Source organism: Sinohyriopsis cumingii, chromosome 12, assembly GCF_028554795.1.
Source record: "Sinohyriopsis cumingii isolate HCF-2022 chromosome 12, ASM2855479v2, whole genome shotgun sequence".
NCBI lineage: Eukaryota > Metazoa > Mollusca > Bivalvia > Unionida > Unionidae > Sinohyriopsis > Sinohyriopsis cumingii.
In genome coordinates, this window is record NC_142972.1 from 59,745,064 (window position 1) to 59,764,718 (window position 19,655).

At 35.0% G+C, this 19,655-nt stretch overlaps 1 protein-coding gene across 2 annotated transcripts in view; it reads right to left on the reverse strand.

Moving 5' to 3' along the window:
* Positions 1–2,605: 2,605 nt before the first annotated feature.
* The window catches only part of LOC149786558 (uncharacterized), a 206,657-nt gene continuing 189,607 nt past the window's right edge, over positions 2,606–19,655 (reverse strand). For both annotated transcript variants that reach the window (XM_089977064.1, XM_089977065.1), the window contains 3 exons: positions 16,238–16,409; positions 14,075–14,164; positions 2,606–11,213 (listed from right to left, as the gene is read on the reverse strand). In XM_089977064.1, the coding sequence (XP_089833190.1) occupies positions 8,173–11,213; positions 14,075–14,164; positions 16,238–16,409 (3,303 nt within the window). In that variant the 3' untranslated portion in view covers positions 2,606–8,172. The remainder of the gene's footprint in view (positions 11,214–14,074; positions 14,165–16,237; positions 16,410–19,655) is intronic.

The following is a 19,655-nucleotide window of genomic DNA, read 5'->3' on the forward strand; positions in this document are numbered from 1 at the left end:
GTCATATTGCTCATCCATTTGGGGGAGGAGTAGTGACAACAATATTTTAAGACATTGTGGCAGCCATATTGGAATATAGCTGGTACCATTTTGATTTAGGATGAACTAGGTATCATAAGAAAGTAATGCCTGAAGGAATGTGGATGGATTTTCTCCCATCTGCTTGGGTAGTGTAGTCACTATCAGTTCCTGACCTGTTTTGTTTCTTTGCAACTTATCAGAGGGAATAGTTCTGGTTGACACATTAAAAATTTCAAGCTAAATTAAAGGAACACCTCCAGGACATTCATGAAATGGATAACCCGGCTTCAAAACAAACAGCTATCAATATAAGATAATAGAAATTATATCATCACCCAGTTTCTTTTTCATAGCGACATCTAGCTTATGAACAGGGGATAAATTTGGATAACATTGCAATTCAGGTAGGATTGACACCCATCTTTAAATTGAAGTTCAGGCTTTATATTTTAGGTATCATAAGAAGTCTGTTGGTGGAAACTCTATGTTGATAGAGCCATCCTTCTGGAGAGGAGAAAAGATAACTATTTTTGAGATATGACTTTCCATTCATGAGGAATAGGAATCATATTTTCAAGATGGCTGCTGTGGAGGCCATATCGGACATCAGCTCAGCATTATATTTTCATTAAAGACCAACTGGACATGATAATAAGTCATCTGGTGAAAAATCCATGTTAATATGACTTTGTGATAAAGATTTTTAAGATGGATGCTATAGCAGCCATATTGGCTGTTAATTTGGTACTATTCTTCAAAAGAAGTCTTTTAGTGAAAACCAATGTTAATACAACAATCCATTCAGAATTGCAGCAATAACAAGATTTTCAAGATGGTGGCCATCAGGTCAGCACTATATTCATTTAGGACCAAACAGACATAAAAGAAAGTCTTTTAGTGAAAACCCCAAGTTGATATGACCATCAATACAGGAGGAATAACAATAGCAAAATTTCACAGTACAGTAGCTACTGTATTGGCAATACTGGACATCAGATAGGCACCATTTTTATTTAAGACTGGCATGTCCAGCTTCCAGCCCTTTATGTTAGTGATAAGGAACTGTTATTGCTCAAACAGCACACATTAAGCATTTTATGTTTTGGCTCCCTGCCAAGAAAGGTTGGATGTCTCCCCCCTCCCAATTTAAGACCAACCAGAGATCATAAAGTCTTTTAGTGAAAATCCTATGTTGATATGACAATCTATTCAGGAATAGCAATGAGATTTTTAATATGGCCATTGTGGTGGCCATATTGCATATCTGAGTACATGTAGCACCTTTTTCATTTAGGACTAACTAAACCATGGAATGAATGTGTGTGTAAAGTTTGAAGGCAGTCCTCCAAGTGGTTCATGAATAGCGATAACAAACCGGTACTAATTGATATAATAAACAGGGAATGAGAAATGAGGGTACATCAGGCCATTTCATAAGCTCTTCTGTGATTTGTTCTACCAGTAGATAAGTTCTGTCATTCTACCATGACTACCGGTACTGTGATCTAATTAAGCTGGTTTGTGATGTTTTCCTTGACTAATGTGATCTCATGAAACTTGTTTGTGATGTTTTCCTTGACTAATGTGATCTCATGAAACTTGTTTGTAATGTTTTCCTTGACTAATGTGATCTCATGAAACTTGTTTGTGATGTTTTCCTTGACTAATGTGATCTCATGAAGCTTGTTTGTGATGTTTTCCTTGACTAATGTGATCTCATGAAGCTTGTGATGTTTTCCTTGACTAATCTGATCTCGTGAAGCTTGTTTGTAATGTTTTCCTTGACTAATGTGATCTCGTGAAGCTTGTTTGTGATGTTTTCCTGGACTAATGTGATCTCATGAAGCTTGTTTGTGATGTTTTCCTTGACTAATGTGATCTCATGAAGCTTGTTTGTAATGTTTTCCTTGACTAATGTGATCTCATGAAACTTGTTTGTGATGTTTTCCTTGATTATTGTGATCTCATGAGGCTTGTTTGTGATGTTTTCCTTGACTAATGTGATCTCATGAAGCTTGTTTGTGATGTTTTCCTTGACTAATGTGATCTCATGAAACTAGTTTGTGATGTTTTCCTCGACTAATGTGATCTCATGAAGCTTGTTTGGGATGTTTTCCTTGACATATCTACCAAGTAGGTGAAAACTGATTATTGATTTATAATACATAAAGTCACCATGTGCAATCTTCCATTCAGAAACCTTTCAATATATCTCAAGTTTCTGGTGTCCTCTGGTTCTCTTACCATGAAAGATGACAGTAGACTGGCATCAGTGCCACTGTGGTGTTGTACAAAATGATATAATTTCTAGTGCATTCAAAGTAGGAGAAATTAAGTTTATTAAGCTTGGGTGTTAGGTGATGTTTACAGGTGTCTGTGCCAACATGCAGTATTAAAGTTGGGTTAACCTTTAAACTTTATTTAAACTTCAAAAAGAAACCAACTGGCAATTTAGGGAAGGGTTCAGCAATAAAATAACCATTAAAAGTATTAAGAATCTTCAAGGAATGCATGTATTGAATACTTACTTCATGCTTTTAGTGGGCTTTAAAAAGAGAAAACAAAAATAAAAGAATCAAACAACTTCATTTAGTTTGTCTTTATTATGGTTAAAGATGAATATTGTTCTTTACATAATTATAGTACAATTTACATAAAAATTCAACAATGTGCATAATACACAAAATGAAAGACTATTTTCAATGCAAAATGTACATGTTCATAACTAAGTCAGATTTATTCCATTTTCACATTTAAAAAATATCTACTGGAATGAAGCACAATTATATACATTTTGGTCCATATAACCTATATTAATCATATTGAACAAATCACTATTCACAAATCACTTAAATTTCCTTGTATTTATAGGTTCTGATTATATCTATATTTATAGTTAGTGTGGTCTGCATACATTTACAGAATCTAAGACTCGAGTACACAAGATAATATAGGCTTTTTATACAAAATGTACATCCTTGATATATAGATGAAACAAGTAATAAAAAAACTATCGTGGAGTCACAACATAGCACAAACTTTTAAGTCCAAGTCTCCCAGTTTAAATCTCATACATCAATCATCAAAACAGATAGGTATACCACATGAATTTTCTCTTTACAATACTCTGACCTTCAACAAATTAAGTCAAAGTCAAATTATTTAAGTTTCAAATCTACAATACTGAGCAGAATATCCAGGTATAAAGGTAAGTTTCTTTATAAGAGTTGGCTTTCATGTGTGTGTTAAGATGTGCTTCGTTCAAGTGCCACACATGTATTTAAGAACCAGCTCAAAAGATTAAAGCATTTCTGCATTAAATTCATAATATTTTATGTTCGAACAATTACGAAATGTTCATTTCTTGATTTTCCCCCTTTTTGCTTCCTAAATGTTACTGCATCAAAAACAGTGATTTTCTCAACAGTCTGCTTGAAAGTTACGAATTCAGATGATGTTTCCTTTAGATCAAGAAGTAACATCACTCAACATATATGTGCTAAACACAAGGTTTAATGCAGATGACTGGAGTGAAATTAGGTCACGGTGACTTAGCTGTGACCGAAAAGTGTAGTACTTGATATGACGCAGCCACATGATTCTGCAGAAATATAGTGTCTGCAAAACTGGATAAAAAAGTAGGTTGGTGTAATCTGGACGTAACACTCTTCATGACACATCTGTCACAAGTAACATAATTGCAGGCAATAGTGTCTGCAACACTAAGCACAATGCAAAGGTTATACACAAGTCACTCTGAATGAAACATAATCTACGATGAGTATGTAGATAACCAAAAATCTCAGAACTATTAAACATGCATCAATGATCTAGTGTTCCCAATGACTGTATTTTTCACCATTAAATATTTACATACCAAGTCATCATACATGGGCTATAAACAACAGTGTGTTAAAAATGACCAAAATGCAAACCCTAACGTCAGTGTTGATGCTCAAGATGGATGAATAAGTAGATGGACATACAATATGCATCTGATAAGCCATAATGACTTTGGAATCTGGCCCCAAATCTAGCCTGAGTAAGTAAAACATTTTGATAAATAAAGGCTATAAAAAAACCACGAGTGAAGACAGTTGATCTAATTTTTCTTTAGGTCTAAAACTTCTCTCTCACTAACCTTATTTAAAAAGACTTGCAACCGTATTAGTCAGGGGACTTAACTCTTGCAAATGCTGTTAAGTGGCAAATCTTAAATGCAAAATCATCTTGGCATCATAAATGCATATCAAGTCTAGAGCTGTACTGTGACACTTCCCTAAACTGGTCACTTTTGGGATCATTTAGGCAGTTTCATAGAGACAGCCAGATGAGAGATTTGTTCAGCAGTAGAATAGCTTTATTAGGACCAAAATATGTAGTCAAGCTGTCGAGCTAAACCACAATAATGAAGGACCAGTCAAGGGAAGTTTCACCATACATAAGTAAAGTACACTGTTTTGAAAACTGCACTGAAATCTCATTGGGAATATTTAATCTTTTAAACTCCTTGACATAAATCAGATGCAAACAGACAATATGATGCAAATATTTTCAATTTTAGTATACTGGTGTTCGTACCAATAGACAGCTCTCATTATCTACAGAGTTGTCTTCCTTTGTGTCCATTGTTTTTCATATTTTAGGGCAATATTACTATAACATGATTATGGAAATATTTTGTTTTCTTCTTTAATCTGAAAGTACTCAATAGGTAAATTTGTCAAGGTAGGTGTATCAAGGAAATTAAGATTAATGCACACTGTAGAGAAAAAAAAGATGAAAAATATTCCATCACTGAATTTTAGCAAGAAACCCGAAGCCTTTCTTGTTCTTCGTAATGAAGATTGTAGTTTATCAAAGATGTGATGGAGGGAAGTAACCTTGTTAAAGATACAATATCACTGCATCACAAGTGGCTATAAACTTAGTAAATTTAAGGAAATTTGATGAAAATGTACACATGCTTTTATAACTTCACTTTAAATATTTACTTTTATGCAAAGTCAAATACATTAATACTGTGTAAAATCTAGATGACAGGTGAGCTAAAATGGAACTAATTTTGAAATCACATGCTGATAATACATACGAAACAGTGCAGCTTATATAGAAATAGTAATATATCATATATGTCCAATACTATTACTGTCCCAAATGTTTAGCAAACATGAACTTTTGTTTACTAATGAGCACTGATAAGGATGTTTATTACAAAAAAAAACATCCTTCACCTTTCAATTTTATGTACTACACACAAAAAAAGAGGAGTATATGATTTGCTTCCAACAAAAATATATTTAATCAGCATGTACAATTATGCCAATCATATATGGCAGACATAATAAAATTGCCTGCATCCTATTCCATCAGGAACCAGCCTGATTATGGTCGAATATTTTATCAGTTACATTACTACACTAGTCTTAAACTGCAGGTAAGAATAGAGACAATGCAATGCAAATTCTACAAGTTTATGCATCTCACTTAATAAACCTGTCATACCTAAATTGATTAAACTAGTACAGACTGATATTATTACAGTGTGCACTAGTACTATGAAGAATCAAGAGGTACAGTAAACATTACTGTTTAAACCTGCTTGTAAGTCAAGTCAAACAGCAAACAACAAAGATCCTGCTCTGTGGTAGCATAATGTGCCAACAGATCAGGGACTATGTTGTTTGTTATAATGATTACTCCTACCAAACTGCAAAGACCCAGATGTAGGCGCATTATGCACCAGCAGATCTGGTTCTGTGCATTTTGCAGTTGGGCTTGTTTTACAAGTACAGATGGTATTTGTACGTCAATTATCACCCATCGAGACCATTGGAAAGTCAATTAAATCCAGCGTCTGTTATTTACATCATTATTTTATCCAGACATAATCTGCATCTACCATGTGCTCCTGCAAAGCAATGAATGCCTCTGTAATGCATATAAAGAACTCATAATTGATGAACTGAGTGCTATAAAATGGTTTTTAAAAATGCTACAAAATTCAACAATAAGTACTGAATTGGTATCATCCAAGTCAAATATTTTGCTGATTAGTGTCGAGTATGATTAATACATAGTGACAAAATAGGCAGTTACTTACTTCTGTTAACAAATTACTACATACATAAATTAACCAACAAAAACAAGGGCTATAATCATAGCTCTGCAAAGTTCTGAGAGATTATCTCCCTTAGACCATTAAACAGCTGGAGCTCAACCTGATTGTTTTGGTGAGAACAAATTTTGTTGTGTACACCATGGAATCACTGTGTATATATGAACAATTGTAATGTTATGCTGTTTGTTTAAACAGTGGTGGAATCCAAAATAACCTGGTACTTTTGGAAATCATTCCACTGATCAATTTATTTGGGTGCAACAATTTTTACACCTGCATGCAGATCAATCTTGGGATTTTTGCAGTGCACAGTATCAAATGCTTGCTGATGCTTTTGACTCTTTGTGCACATGAATTAAGGTGTTCGAAACTCAACAAATAAATGTTGCAAACTGAAAATGACAAATAACTACGCAGGTTTCTAGTGAGGTGACATAACCAACAATATGCACAAGTCAATCCATTCACTTTATACGTTTCTTTTTCATTATGATAATGGAAGAACAGGGTGACAATTTGTGATTCTATGATTTCTGAAACCTCTTTAAAATCATACTCTTGTGAATGGAATTTTGGTGAGAACACGCCGTGAGAGTTGATACATTTATGGAGAAATTTCTTCATTATTACATATGACGAAAGTCTGATGGGGGGGGGGGAATTCACGACTTTTGAATCTATTTCTTTGAGCTTAGATTATGCATGCGAATCATAACCAGGAAAATTAACCTGTTTGTCAACTTCCCTGCAGAAAGATATTTGAAACAACAGAGAAAAAAAACTGTCATACAAGATTTAATTCCCAAAGTACATTTGATATATAACGTTTGAATAATTTTCAAAATTTTCTGAAATCAGAGTTTTTTCTCTGATGTGCCAAGTTTCAATGCTATAAATAATAATTACATATTCAGCATACTTTTTTTCATATGTATTTTTTTCTTCAGAAGTTAACATTTCATTTACAGTGGTGAATAATAATGGATGAGTAATGTGGAGGTTAACATTTAACTGAGTTTGCTATGAAGTCCCTAAGACAGAACTGGTACCAAACAAATAATGACACAAAGATGAGACAGCCATCAGCAACATGAAAGTAATTCTCAAATGCACATCACGAACATTGATTTTGACCTTCTACTCTACAAACTATAGGAATGCTCCATGTCTTTTCCAGAAATGAAAAATAAACATTTGCCAATTCATTTGAAGAAGAAGAAAAAATCAATTTTCTAAATACATGGGCTATTTACCAAATTAATAAATGCAGAGCTTACAATTAAGATGTATGATTTTCATAGATTTCAATCAATGTTAGACATTATTTCCACATATTCTGATCATTTTTAGACATTTCATAAATTGGCAAGAATTCTGCAATTGTTTATCATATAACATACAATGAATGCAGATTCATTTTTAACTGCTAATTTAAATCATGTTTACCTGAACTGACAAGGACAATTTTTTTTATTGGAATGTAGGTTATCCTGGCTAAATCCAAACATTGCACATCAAAACAGTTTTATCTGAAAATATTTCACATTTTCATTCGTCGAATATAAATTATTCCTTTTGGTCATTTCCACCAGTTTCCTGATTTATGTACACACAGGAACATTCATTATTTTGTCCTTACATAAAAGCGAAACAAATTAATAACAATTATTAATTATTACAGACAGTAAAATGACTGAATCTATGATTTTTTTAAATACTCTGAAATGAATAAATCATCTTTACAATCTATACATCTTTCACAGTAGCTTCAAAGTGTTGTTACTTTGTTGTGGTTGTACATATACTCTTCTCAGAAATGACTCTTTGTTGGACAACATTACAGTCATTTGAGTTTGAAAATAATCCAAAAATGAAACGTCTCCACAGAATTACAATATAATATAAAATACTTGTAAATCACAGACAATAACTGTCACTCAACTCATTATTGGGCAACATCTATAAATATCCACATGACAAAGTGAATGGCAAATTTTTGTTGATTGTTTCAAAACATTTCCACTAATGTTCTATAACCTCTCTGATTCAATGATATTGGAATGACTTTGATGCATGGCAAGTTTTTTTATAGATCTCTCCAGGTTCATTCTATGTCCAACTTGAGTCACACCTAATTCTATGAAATTACTTCTTGTGAATGACAGAAGGTTTTTGCCATCAACTGAATTCTGCTGAAAACTGCTTTTGTATTGGCCCATATTCAAACTCTCCAGCCAATCCAGAACATCATTACATAACCAAGATTCAACTGGTTTTGAAGTGAAAGGTCTGGCATTTTTATCTGAAGGGTAACCGTTACCAAACTCTGGGGGAGGTGGGATCACTTTTGCCACCTCATCGAAACTGTCTGCAGAATTTGTTCCATCGTCAAACCCTGGGGGTGGTGGGGCTATCATATCCTCATAACCATGTTGATCAGTGTCATTATGATCCCCTGACAGTGAAGAAAGAGTCGACAATGATGACACTATACTGGCTGAATCAGGTGAAAATGATGGTCCATTACTATGATGGTTATTTATATCTATGTCCGTGCTACTCTCAGACAGGAAACTTGATGGAGGAGGTATTATTTCAAGTTGCACAACTGCATTAACTTCCTTCCTATCTCGGAATGCAGAAGGCGGAGATTTGACACTATTCACATTTTTGGACTGCCTATTACGATCATTATGATTAACATCCCCATTTACAGTCTGACCTTTCAGCATTGTATCTGTGTTGGATTGGTCAGTAGTAGCATCCTTCATTATTACTGCTGAGCCAATTGGTTTGTCTGAGACTGGTTTTATCTGTATCAAGCCCTTCTTCCAGGACCTATCTGGTGAACCTGGTTTTGATGTGTCTGGACTGGTTTGTTTAGAAGTAGAATTAGATTTATTGGACTGTGATGCTCTTCTTTGTAGCCATTCTTGCCGTTTGATTTCAGCCAATTGCACAAAGTCTGAATTTCTGTTACTTTTGTCATTTCCATTTTGGCCTGTTTCATCACTTTTCTTTGGTCTCATTTTAACTCCATTGTCCTCCGTTTTCTCCTCATGCTTTCCTATGTTCTGAACTTCAATGTTTGGCTTGGTAGCCTCCTTCTTGATATCAGGCTTTTGCAATGTTGTCTTTCCAACAGTTTCAACTTTTGTTTTTGTACTGTCTGATTTTTGTAGTATTTTAGGCTTTAGTTCAGTCATTGAGGGCAATGAGTCTCCTGAAGATCTGGCACCAATCTTTATTGAAAGTTCCACCGGCTTGGTGGTTGGATGGGAACTTTTTATGTCTGCTTTAACAGGTTGTTTTGATTTTTCCTCAGTTTTGGTTGGTTTTGAATTCACTGGCAAGAAATGTGGTTTGGACTGTACTTTATCAGTGGCTTCATAACTTTTGCTGTTGTCATTAGTGTTAACCTTGACATTTGTTTCACTAGAGAGGTTTGACCTTTGATTCATTGTAAAGCTGAACTTTGCTGCCTGCAGTTTCTTGGTTTTTTGAAGTTGGTTCTCTATACTATCAACCACAGCTGTCTCTGACTGATGCTGGAGCGCTGTCCTCCGCTTTGCAACGGCTTCTAATATTGCTACCTGAGTTCTATCCCTTGGGCTTGGCTTCACCTCAGGTTTGTTCATGGTGATCCTTGGTCCATCCACCTCAAGTCTTTGCTTTCTTTTGGCAACTGCTGCCAGGATGTCCTCTGTTGGCAAGGCAGGTTTATCTGCATTCATTTCTCTGATCTGGCTAAAGCGTATTTCTGATTTAGGAGAACGTGGTACAGGAGGTGGTGGTGGTGCAGGTGGTGGTGGTGGTGGTGGTGCCAGCACATTCTTCTGCATTCTGACCTCCATATCTCTAGGGGAAGAATTCCCTGAGTTGGGTTGACTAGATTCACTTTGAAATGATGACCTCCTAGATCCTGCCCATGTCCTCTCTTCATTTTTAGGAGGTATGGGTGCAGGTCCTGCAGGTCTGGGTGGAATAAAAACATCTTGCATTTCAATGCTCTCTTCTGGTTTTTCAGCTGGGATAGTTGAGTGGATGGTATATCTTTTGCTACCAGGTGCAGGTTTTTTCTTAGACTCTACACCCACAGAAATAAGAGTCACTTTATGATTATTTTCTGCTGACACCTGAGCTTTGGGTTCAAAGTTTTTCTTTTCATCCCCACTGTCAATGTCATAGTCCGGTTCTGGCTCATGGAGTTTAGAATTCTTTTTATCCTTAATGCTGGTATGTACATCAGCTGTTACTAGCAACTGAGCACTGGGATAGGACTTCATGGAGTCCGCAGCACTATCACGCACTTTGTCCTCGGCCAAGGTTCTCTTTTTCCCAGAATCCTCTTTTGGTACATTACTTAATGGAACTGTCACCATTTTAATGAGCCCAGATCCTGTACTGGAGCTTCGTGTATGTCCCGGTTTGAGCTTGGATTGTTCCAGTGAAGGAACTGTGGTAGCTGGCTCCTCAGTTAGTTTGGCAGAAGTCCCTGGTCTGAAACTGGATTCAAATTGGGACCCTTCTATAGGCTTGCCTGGGTGTGGCACACTTACATACTGGGACTTTCTGTTTGTGGTGATTGACACCACCTCAGATTTGTTAGGCATGTCAGCTTCTCCAGTTGGCGGGCTGGGAGCTTGTTTACGTTGTGATTTGTTGGATCCAGGTGATGGAGGTTGAGGAGGTACAACTTTTGGTCTAGAGTTAGTTGGAGAAGGTTGACCTTGTTGTCCTCCATGAGACAAATCATACACATGTGTGCCATTCGATCTATTCAATGAGTTTGCTGAATCTGGCACCTGAGGTGTAGCATATACTGGTTTACCACACAAATCTGGGTTACTTTTAGACCTTTCTAGAGCCCCATTTTGTCCCTTGTGGTATTTATTGATCCTAGCCTCTGATGGGCTGATATGGTTACTTTTCTGCTGGTCTACTTCCAGATTTTCTGTATCAATACAAGAAACTCTTTTTACAGCATGGCGACCCCTTATTGAGGCAGTTTTCTGTTCTGCTGAAGTAGTTGAATCTCTCCTTTCACCAGAAATAGCCTTGTCGAGTTTTTCTACAAAATAAATTTGGTTAAAGGTAAGTTGCATAACTCTGGCTCTTATTCATGCACCAAGATTTTACTGAAACTAATGTTATTATGTGGAATCCTATTATTGTTACGTGATGTTAACCATGACCTTTTGACCCCAAATGCCATTGTGAAGAAATAAATTTTTTTCTTTCAGTGAGTGACCTTGATCTTATACTTTTTGACACCAAAAATGTATAGACTTTTTCCTTACCCCACTCCCCAAGTGCAAAACCATCCAAGAAGATTGGTCTAGTCTATGAAGAAGAACTTTGTCACTTAACAGTTCTCAACACTCTATTTTTTGACACCAAAATTAACTGGTTTATTTCTTAACCCATGTGCAAATCATTCACATTTTGGTTACTGTAAATTGTAAACCACTCAAGTTACTGTGCAGAAATGAACCGCATAACAGACAGACAACATAATATATTCTGCCTTTTGGTTGGCATATAAAACTGATCAACGTTCCAGACTCGGATCACTCATCTTATCAAATATGCAAAATAGAAAGTACACCAGTACAGCAACTACTGAGCCCACTTTCCACAACATAAAACGTGTGGGATTACATCAGATCATGAATTACTAAAGACTTCCAAATATATATTTTTGGTCGACTGACCCATTTTCTTTCATAACACTGTTACACTGATCATTAAAATGATATATGCATTTTTCGTTTTCATTATTTGTTAAGAGAAAAGAAAAAAAGCCCCCAAAATTGATGTCCAATAGCACTACATTAAACATATTGATCATGTCAAAGTGTAATTATCACAACAATAAAAGCTTTGCATAAAGCACTGATACTACAAAAACATTCTTAATCATTTCTCCTTAGGTGTACCACATTTTCGAACAAAAGACAATGGCACTAACCCAACTTTCTATTACATAATTAATATCCTGGCAGATGTGTCTATGCTATTTTTCTATTCCTAAAACTATGTACATGCTTTATTCAGAATCAGCATTGAGGATGAGTGTGACATGGTGTAGGGATATGTCGCCACAAAGAACAAGTTAGTTCCCAAAACCTTGGAATTTATAAAAATGTTATTGCAAACACACATACACTCATACATGCATTGATATGCTGAACAACATCTAAAACATTCCATTCTGGATATGCAATACTGATTAAAACATCAAATACTAAATCAACCATACACAATTAAAGGGGTCTGTTATTTCAAGTTAACTGGGCAGACCCTCATCTGCTGGTGTCTGCATCAAATAAGTAAAATATGTCTTGTAAGAGTTATTTATCTTATCCAAAATATTCTGCCATCAAAAAATACTTTTACTTCTGTCCAAATATTTTGTGTGCAAATAAAAATTATTACTTTTCCAGAAATATCTTGTCTTCACAATTATCATCTCCAATCTGTACCGATTCATATGTCGTGTTAGTGCCACTCAAAAGTGGGCTGCCTAAACCAGTTTGCATCACACCCTTGCTTGCAGATAAAAACACGATAATGTTATAGCATTTCTTTATAATAAATAAATATTCATGGCTGCCATTCTTGTGATCTTTATATTTATGCAGAGATACTTGCACTGGAAATCGGTGTGTATACAAATCAAGCAGTGTCATGCCAGATGCAAATTTTCAGAGTTATCTTTGTTTCTAACATTAGTCCCCCTTTTGCACATGTACCTGTTAATTTAAAACAAATTATGATAGCAAACAGAATTTATGGACTTCATTTCTGAAAATATGAGGGCCTCATTAAAGCAAATCTGCATTCTCAGTGTACAATGTATTGTAAATAAATTTATTCCTGCCCTCTCTGTATACCTAAAAACTATTTAGATTTGGTGACATAATGTTGACATTATGGTAAATATGTTGATTCATTGCAGAAATAGAAATCTCTCAGCCATTACACATATAACAAACACTGGGAAGGCAAGAGCAGGTTATATTCTGGATTTTAAAAATAAAGCACTTTCAGGGTCTGATGGTTTTCTATTCAATGAAATGTTTTTGAAAAGAGTTGAACATTATAGTTTGAACTTAATTTTTTTCCCCATCACCTTAAATAACATACTGTTTCCTAAACTTTTACTTACTAACAAAAATTATTATAAATTTTGAAATGGTGTTCTGAAATAGGAGGACCTAAATGTGATGATTTATTGTTGTTGTTGTTGTTGTTGTAGGGTTTATGGCCATTTTTCAGTACACGATAGGCTATACATGGCGGCCAGTATTAATGGTGGAGGAAGAACCCAGAAAGAACCACTGACCCTCAAGAAGCTACTGGCAAGCTTTCTCACATACCAACATTGGCTGAATCAGAGACTTGAACCCACGCAGACAGAGGTGAGATGGCAGTGATCCGTAAAGGAGAGCACTTTAGACCACTCTGGTCCCCAAATGTGATGATAATTCATAGTACTGAGATAACAACATTTATATGAAGGAAGACTGTCAAACTCAATATAAACTTGAATTTTTAATAAAGACTTGATGATACAAAAAATATACATTTCTTGGGTATCATTTGATGACCTTCAGCAAATTATATATATTGCCGCAAACTTGTCAAATTAAATTAGAGAGAAATAACAATTAGTATGGCATCTTTTATTCTCCACTCTAATGTCTACCATTGTTTTGTTTGTTTTAAAAAAAATAATTCAATGATGTAACATTAGTACAACCCAGTTTGCAGACTGGTCCTAATATATGCTCTTTCAACTGGATATTTGTGAGTTAATTTACACAAATCAACCAGGTTTTTTTTTACTCTGTCAACATATTGTTATTTTTTTATATTTCCAACCAATAAACAACACTGATACTTCCAAACAATGAACAATCAACCTACCCATGGCTTTCATTTCCTCTGCTACATTCTGTCCCTCTGCTCGACTGTAAGACAAAGATGTATGGGGGTCTCGTCTGGGAGGCTCAGGGGCTGATGAAGAGAAAAAATATGTATGCGTGTGTATGACTATGTTTTCATAAGAAATGAATGACCTGCTAGACATCACTATCAACTGCCACACTGCAGACATCATAGCCATATGACTAAAACGGTTAAAGCTACATAGAAATCTAAATCATACACACATGTCAAAGATGACTGCCTGAAGATCTACTACACTAACTATATATGCTTTCAGGAACACTAATGCCCTACTACAGTGATATACTTTTGAAAGGATAGTGCTGGACTTACCAAAGCCCGTTCACAAGGATGTTCAACTCTGCAGCCAATAAAACACCAAAAACTGGTGTTGTAAATCTTGGGTTCGGTCTGTGTGATGTGTGTGATTTGGATTTTTAATGTAGCTTTAACAATTTTTCAGTCATATTGCTACAATGTCTACAGCGTGCCAGTTTATAGTGATGTCTAGCACTGGGGCATCATGCCGCAGACATGTAGCATGATGTCCCACCCAGTCACATTATCCTGACACCAGGCCGACCAGTCATAACACTAACCTCTTAATGCTGTGCGCCAAGCGAGGCAGCTGTTAGTATCATTTTTGTAAGTCTTTGGTATGACTCTACCAGGGATCAAACCCATGACCTCCCGCATCAGAGGCAGATATTCTAGCCACTAGACCACCTAAGCGGTCTGGGTTCGGTCTGTGAGATATAGACATATAAGGGTATCATATATTCTCACATATTCTCCAACTGTAAACTGCATGACCAGGTGAGCTGGCACATTATGTCAGGGTAGTTCAGGGTCTATGTTGTCTGCAGTGGGACTCAACTTGTGAGTATAGATGATTACACTAATAGTCCCCTTCTAAATTCAGGATAAAACATAACTAACCAGCTCTGTTTAATGAACGACTCTACCTCACTCTGTTCTCTTGTATGAACATGCCAGTAATGCTTGCCATAACTTATTCATCAACAAATGAAACAGACATACTATCAGTGCTTGGCATACCTACTCATCAACAAATGAAACATAAAAACTAGTAGAGCATGACATACCCTACTCATCAACAAAAGAAACAGTCACAAGTAATGCATGGCATACCCTACTCATTAATAAATGAAACAGACACACTAGTAATGCTTGGCATATCCTACTCATCAACAAATGAAAGATACATACTAGTAATGCTTGGCATACCCTACTCATCAACAAATGAAAGATACATACTAGTAATGCTTGGCATATCCTACTCATCAACAAATGAAAGATACATACTAGTAATGCTTGGCATACCCTGCTCATCAACAAATGAAAGATACATACTAGTAATGCCTGGCATATCCTACTCATCAACAAATGAAAGATACATACTAGTAATGCTTGGCATACCCTACTCATCAACAAATTAGACACTAGTAATGCTTGACATATCCTACTCGTCAACAAATTAGACACTAATAATGCTTGACATATCCTACTCATCAACAAATGAAAGATACATACTAGTAATGCTTGGCATACCCTACTCATCAACAAATGAAAGATACATACTAGTCATGCTTGGCCTATCCTACTCATCAACAAATGAAAGATACATACTAGTAATGCTTGGCATACCCTACTCATCAACAAATTAGACACTAGTAATGCTTGACATATCCTACTTGTCAACAAATTAGACACTAATAATGCTTGACATATCCTACTCATCAACAAATTAGACACTAGTAATGCTTGGCATATCCTACTCGTCAACAAATTAGACACTAATAATGCTTGACATATCCTATTCATGAACAAATGAAACAGATACACTTGTACATAGTGCATGGCAAATCCTACTCATCAACAAATGAAAGATACATACTAGTAATGCTTGACATATCCTACTCATCAACAAATGAAATAGACACAATTTAAATTCATAAGTGAGTCATTGTTTTTCAAACATTCTGAATTTTAAATATAAAAAAAATTAAAATAGGACTCATAACTTGTATATTAGAGTCGTGGATAGAAAGATTGTGCATAGGAAGCACTGCACTTACAAGAAGGGGTATGGCACAAAAGGGTGATGAAGCTGACTGTTACCTTTCTTTTTCCGATTGGGCATGGTCTTGGAGCGATCTTGGTTGACAAACCAATCCTGGGACCTGCCAGTCGAGCGAACAGTGACTACCTTCATTGCTAGGGTGTTGCCAGATGCCCTGATCAGATTAACTACACGATCGTGAGATGCTCGCACCACATTCTCTCCATTAATCTATGAGTAAAAAGCATTATTTGCTTTTGAGAAAATTCAAAGACCATTGTGCATCAAAACAATGCATCAAATTATATCCAACAGTTTGAAATGCATGATGGTTCTTGTACATACACAACCACATTATTAATGCAAATGCAAGGAAGAACTTTCAAATTCTGCTGAACTTGTTATACAACAAGAACAAAACTATCCCTCATTTGTCATTGACTCTAAGTGCTCCAGGGCATTTGACACTTATAGTAATAAACAACCTTTTCAATTACTTACCTGAACATTTTTTTTCAAATACTGGTCACTGCTGCTTATTAGCCAACACAACTGTAGATAGTTTGAGAACAATGGTTAATTTTTATTTAAGATATTTTAGATATGTTTATGTGCTATCGATGTTTTTGGTTTACATATAAGTCTGTCACAAAGCCTGTAATCTATCTAACTCTATGGTAATGAGTCATATTTAGCCATGAGATACATTACAGCAATGCTCAGTCTATATTCAGATGGTATCATCAGTAAAATGGCAGACAGTAATTTCAGTTGAAATGCTTGCTGATTTCATAACCTAATGGTCAAACCATGTCATACTAAATATGTCACTCTGCCAACAAGAAACTGCTGCATCTTGACTGTAATAAATTGTATATCACCAGGGTTTGACATCAGGCTTACTGAATATTTGATTAATCTAGTGTTGCTATGCCAAACATTGAGCCAAAAAATTATAATCGCTGACCTAAAAACCTTATACAGTATGTGCATGCAGTATTCAACTTGTTTTAATACAAAATGTACATTTTTAGTTCAACATTTGATACCCAAGTTCTGCAGAAGCATGTATAACTGCACAGTCAGAAAGATGCAAGTAAGTGCTTATGAATTCCTGCCTGCTCTTACCCTCTGGCTCTGAATTTAATATCATACCTGAAATAGGAAGATAACTCACTTGGTTGAGTATCAGGCTATGTAGATAGGCCAGCTTGGTGTGCCCTTGAGAAAGGCTCAAAAATGTCACTTTCTGGGCATGATAAAGCATTGAATAATACTAATAATAATAATAGCATTAATAATAATAATAATAATAATAATGACTTTATTCAAAGAAGAAGCTCATTTGGTCAACTGATAAATCTTCCATGAGGCCTTCTCTTATCACACTTGTGTGAATATATATATATATATATATATATATATATATATATATATATATATATATATATATATATATATATATATATATATATATATATATATAATGCATAATGTCTTTAGACAACAAAAGCTTTTACAACAAGATAACTATCTACTATTAAAATAAAACAGGCACAAGGCTTTAAGGACTCATACAATGAGTAATTAGTTAACACGCGTAAAACATTAAAGGTGAGTACATGATATAACAATATTTTAAAGAGTAGTATCACTGAATTAAATCAAACAAAATGATTGATTCTGTAGATGCTGACTAAGCAGCTTTTTAAAGGCCTGGCATAAGTCAGCTGACTTTTTATAGGGTGGTAAGGAATTCCAAAGTTTGACTCCAGAAAAAGCCGAACTCTTCTTATAAAACCCTGAATTTGGTTTAGGTAATAAAACTGTTGCTTGAGATGGATCCTAGTTCATACATATGTACATTTTTAACAAATATAAAGTTAAATTTAAGATAATCAGGAGCCAGTCCATGTAAGGATTTATAGACAGGAAAACCCTGTTGAAATTGAGTTCTCTTCTGAAGCGGATGCCACTTTAGGGTTTTAAAAAGATTTGTTGATGGTGTATCAAAATCAGCATCAAGAATAACTCTAGCTGTTCCCTTTTAAAATTTCAGAGAACCATAGACCTTGCATGTACAGGTGATATTAGGACTTCCATGCCACAGACTTGATTCACACCTTGCATGCGAAAATGTCAAAACATAATGCACATATTGACAACACTTTTTGTGACTCATCAATCAATATGTTGTCCAACAATGGCCTTGGGCTTCATCATGATACTGACATTATAATGTAAACAGTGTAGTAAAAAACATCAGAATTATTTTGGGGAAAAAAAGAAAAGTTTAATTGTCAGAGAAAACCTCAAAACTTAAAACAAATTCTTCTAAAGTCTAAACATTAATTTATTGAAACTAATGTCCAGATAATCCAATGTGGTACCAGCTGATGTAAAACATTTTCAGATACAGTCAACTCTGCTTATATGCATAGCCTCGGGACCAGACCCAAGCTATGCATATAAAAGGAGTATGCATTTATAAGCGGAATTCATGTATATTTACAATGAAAAACAGGACCACACTTTCGCTATGCACTTAAGCAATATATGAAATTAAGCGATATGCATTTAAGTGGAGCCAACTGTGTTACAGAATAAAACTAAGTTAAATTTAATAGTGGTAAGATATTTGAAGTTGAACAAGGGATACACTGCTATCTACAAATGTGATTTATACATGCAGTTGAAATGTGAATACATCTACATAGGTCAGTCAAGACCTGAACTAAGAATGAGACTGACAGTACACCGACAGAATGAGATTGACAGTACACCGACAGAATGAGACTGACAGTACACCGACAGAATGAGATTGACAGTACACTGACAAAAAAACAAGATCCACGATTCAAACTATCAAAAGTTAATAAACAATGACATAACTATCCAAGAGTAAATTTCAAGGTCCTTTATGACTGATAATGACTATTTAAAACAAATATTATAATATATGCACTCTACTGTCAGACCGGAATAGTTTTAGCAAATTATCCCAGATTCATGGAAAAATCTGAACAAGTATTAAAAAATAAAAGTACATATATGGAGTTTATACCAAAATAATTATGAAAGGAATCATATAGCTATTTTATGGGGAAACATTTTGTACTTTTCTTCAGAATTTAAAATGTACATGTGTCCTTTATGAACAGATGTTCTTTATGTGACATATCTGCTCAGACTGACTTCATCTGATGTGAATTTGCAATTAAATCAATGATTTAACAATAGCGTATGCTTCTGTGATTTCTGCTAAATTTATACACTGTTATTAATTTTTTTAAGGGATACTTCATATTTGTATGAATGAACAAATAAACTATTATCACAAAAGATATTAAGCCTATTGCAAATTTGAAAAACTGTTTCAAGGAAGACTTTATTACATTGTATGAATAAACTAAGATACTTTCAGGACACATTTTAGGCGGCATGTGTTGTGTTCATTTCAGGACATATTTTACAGGG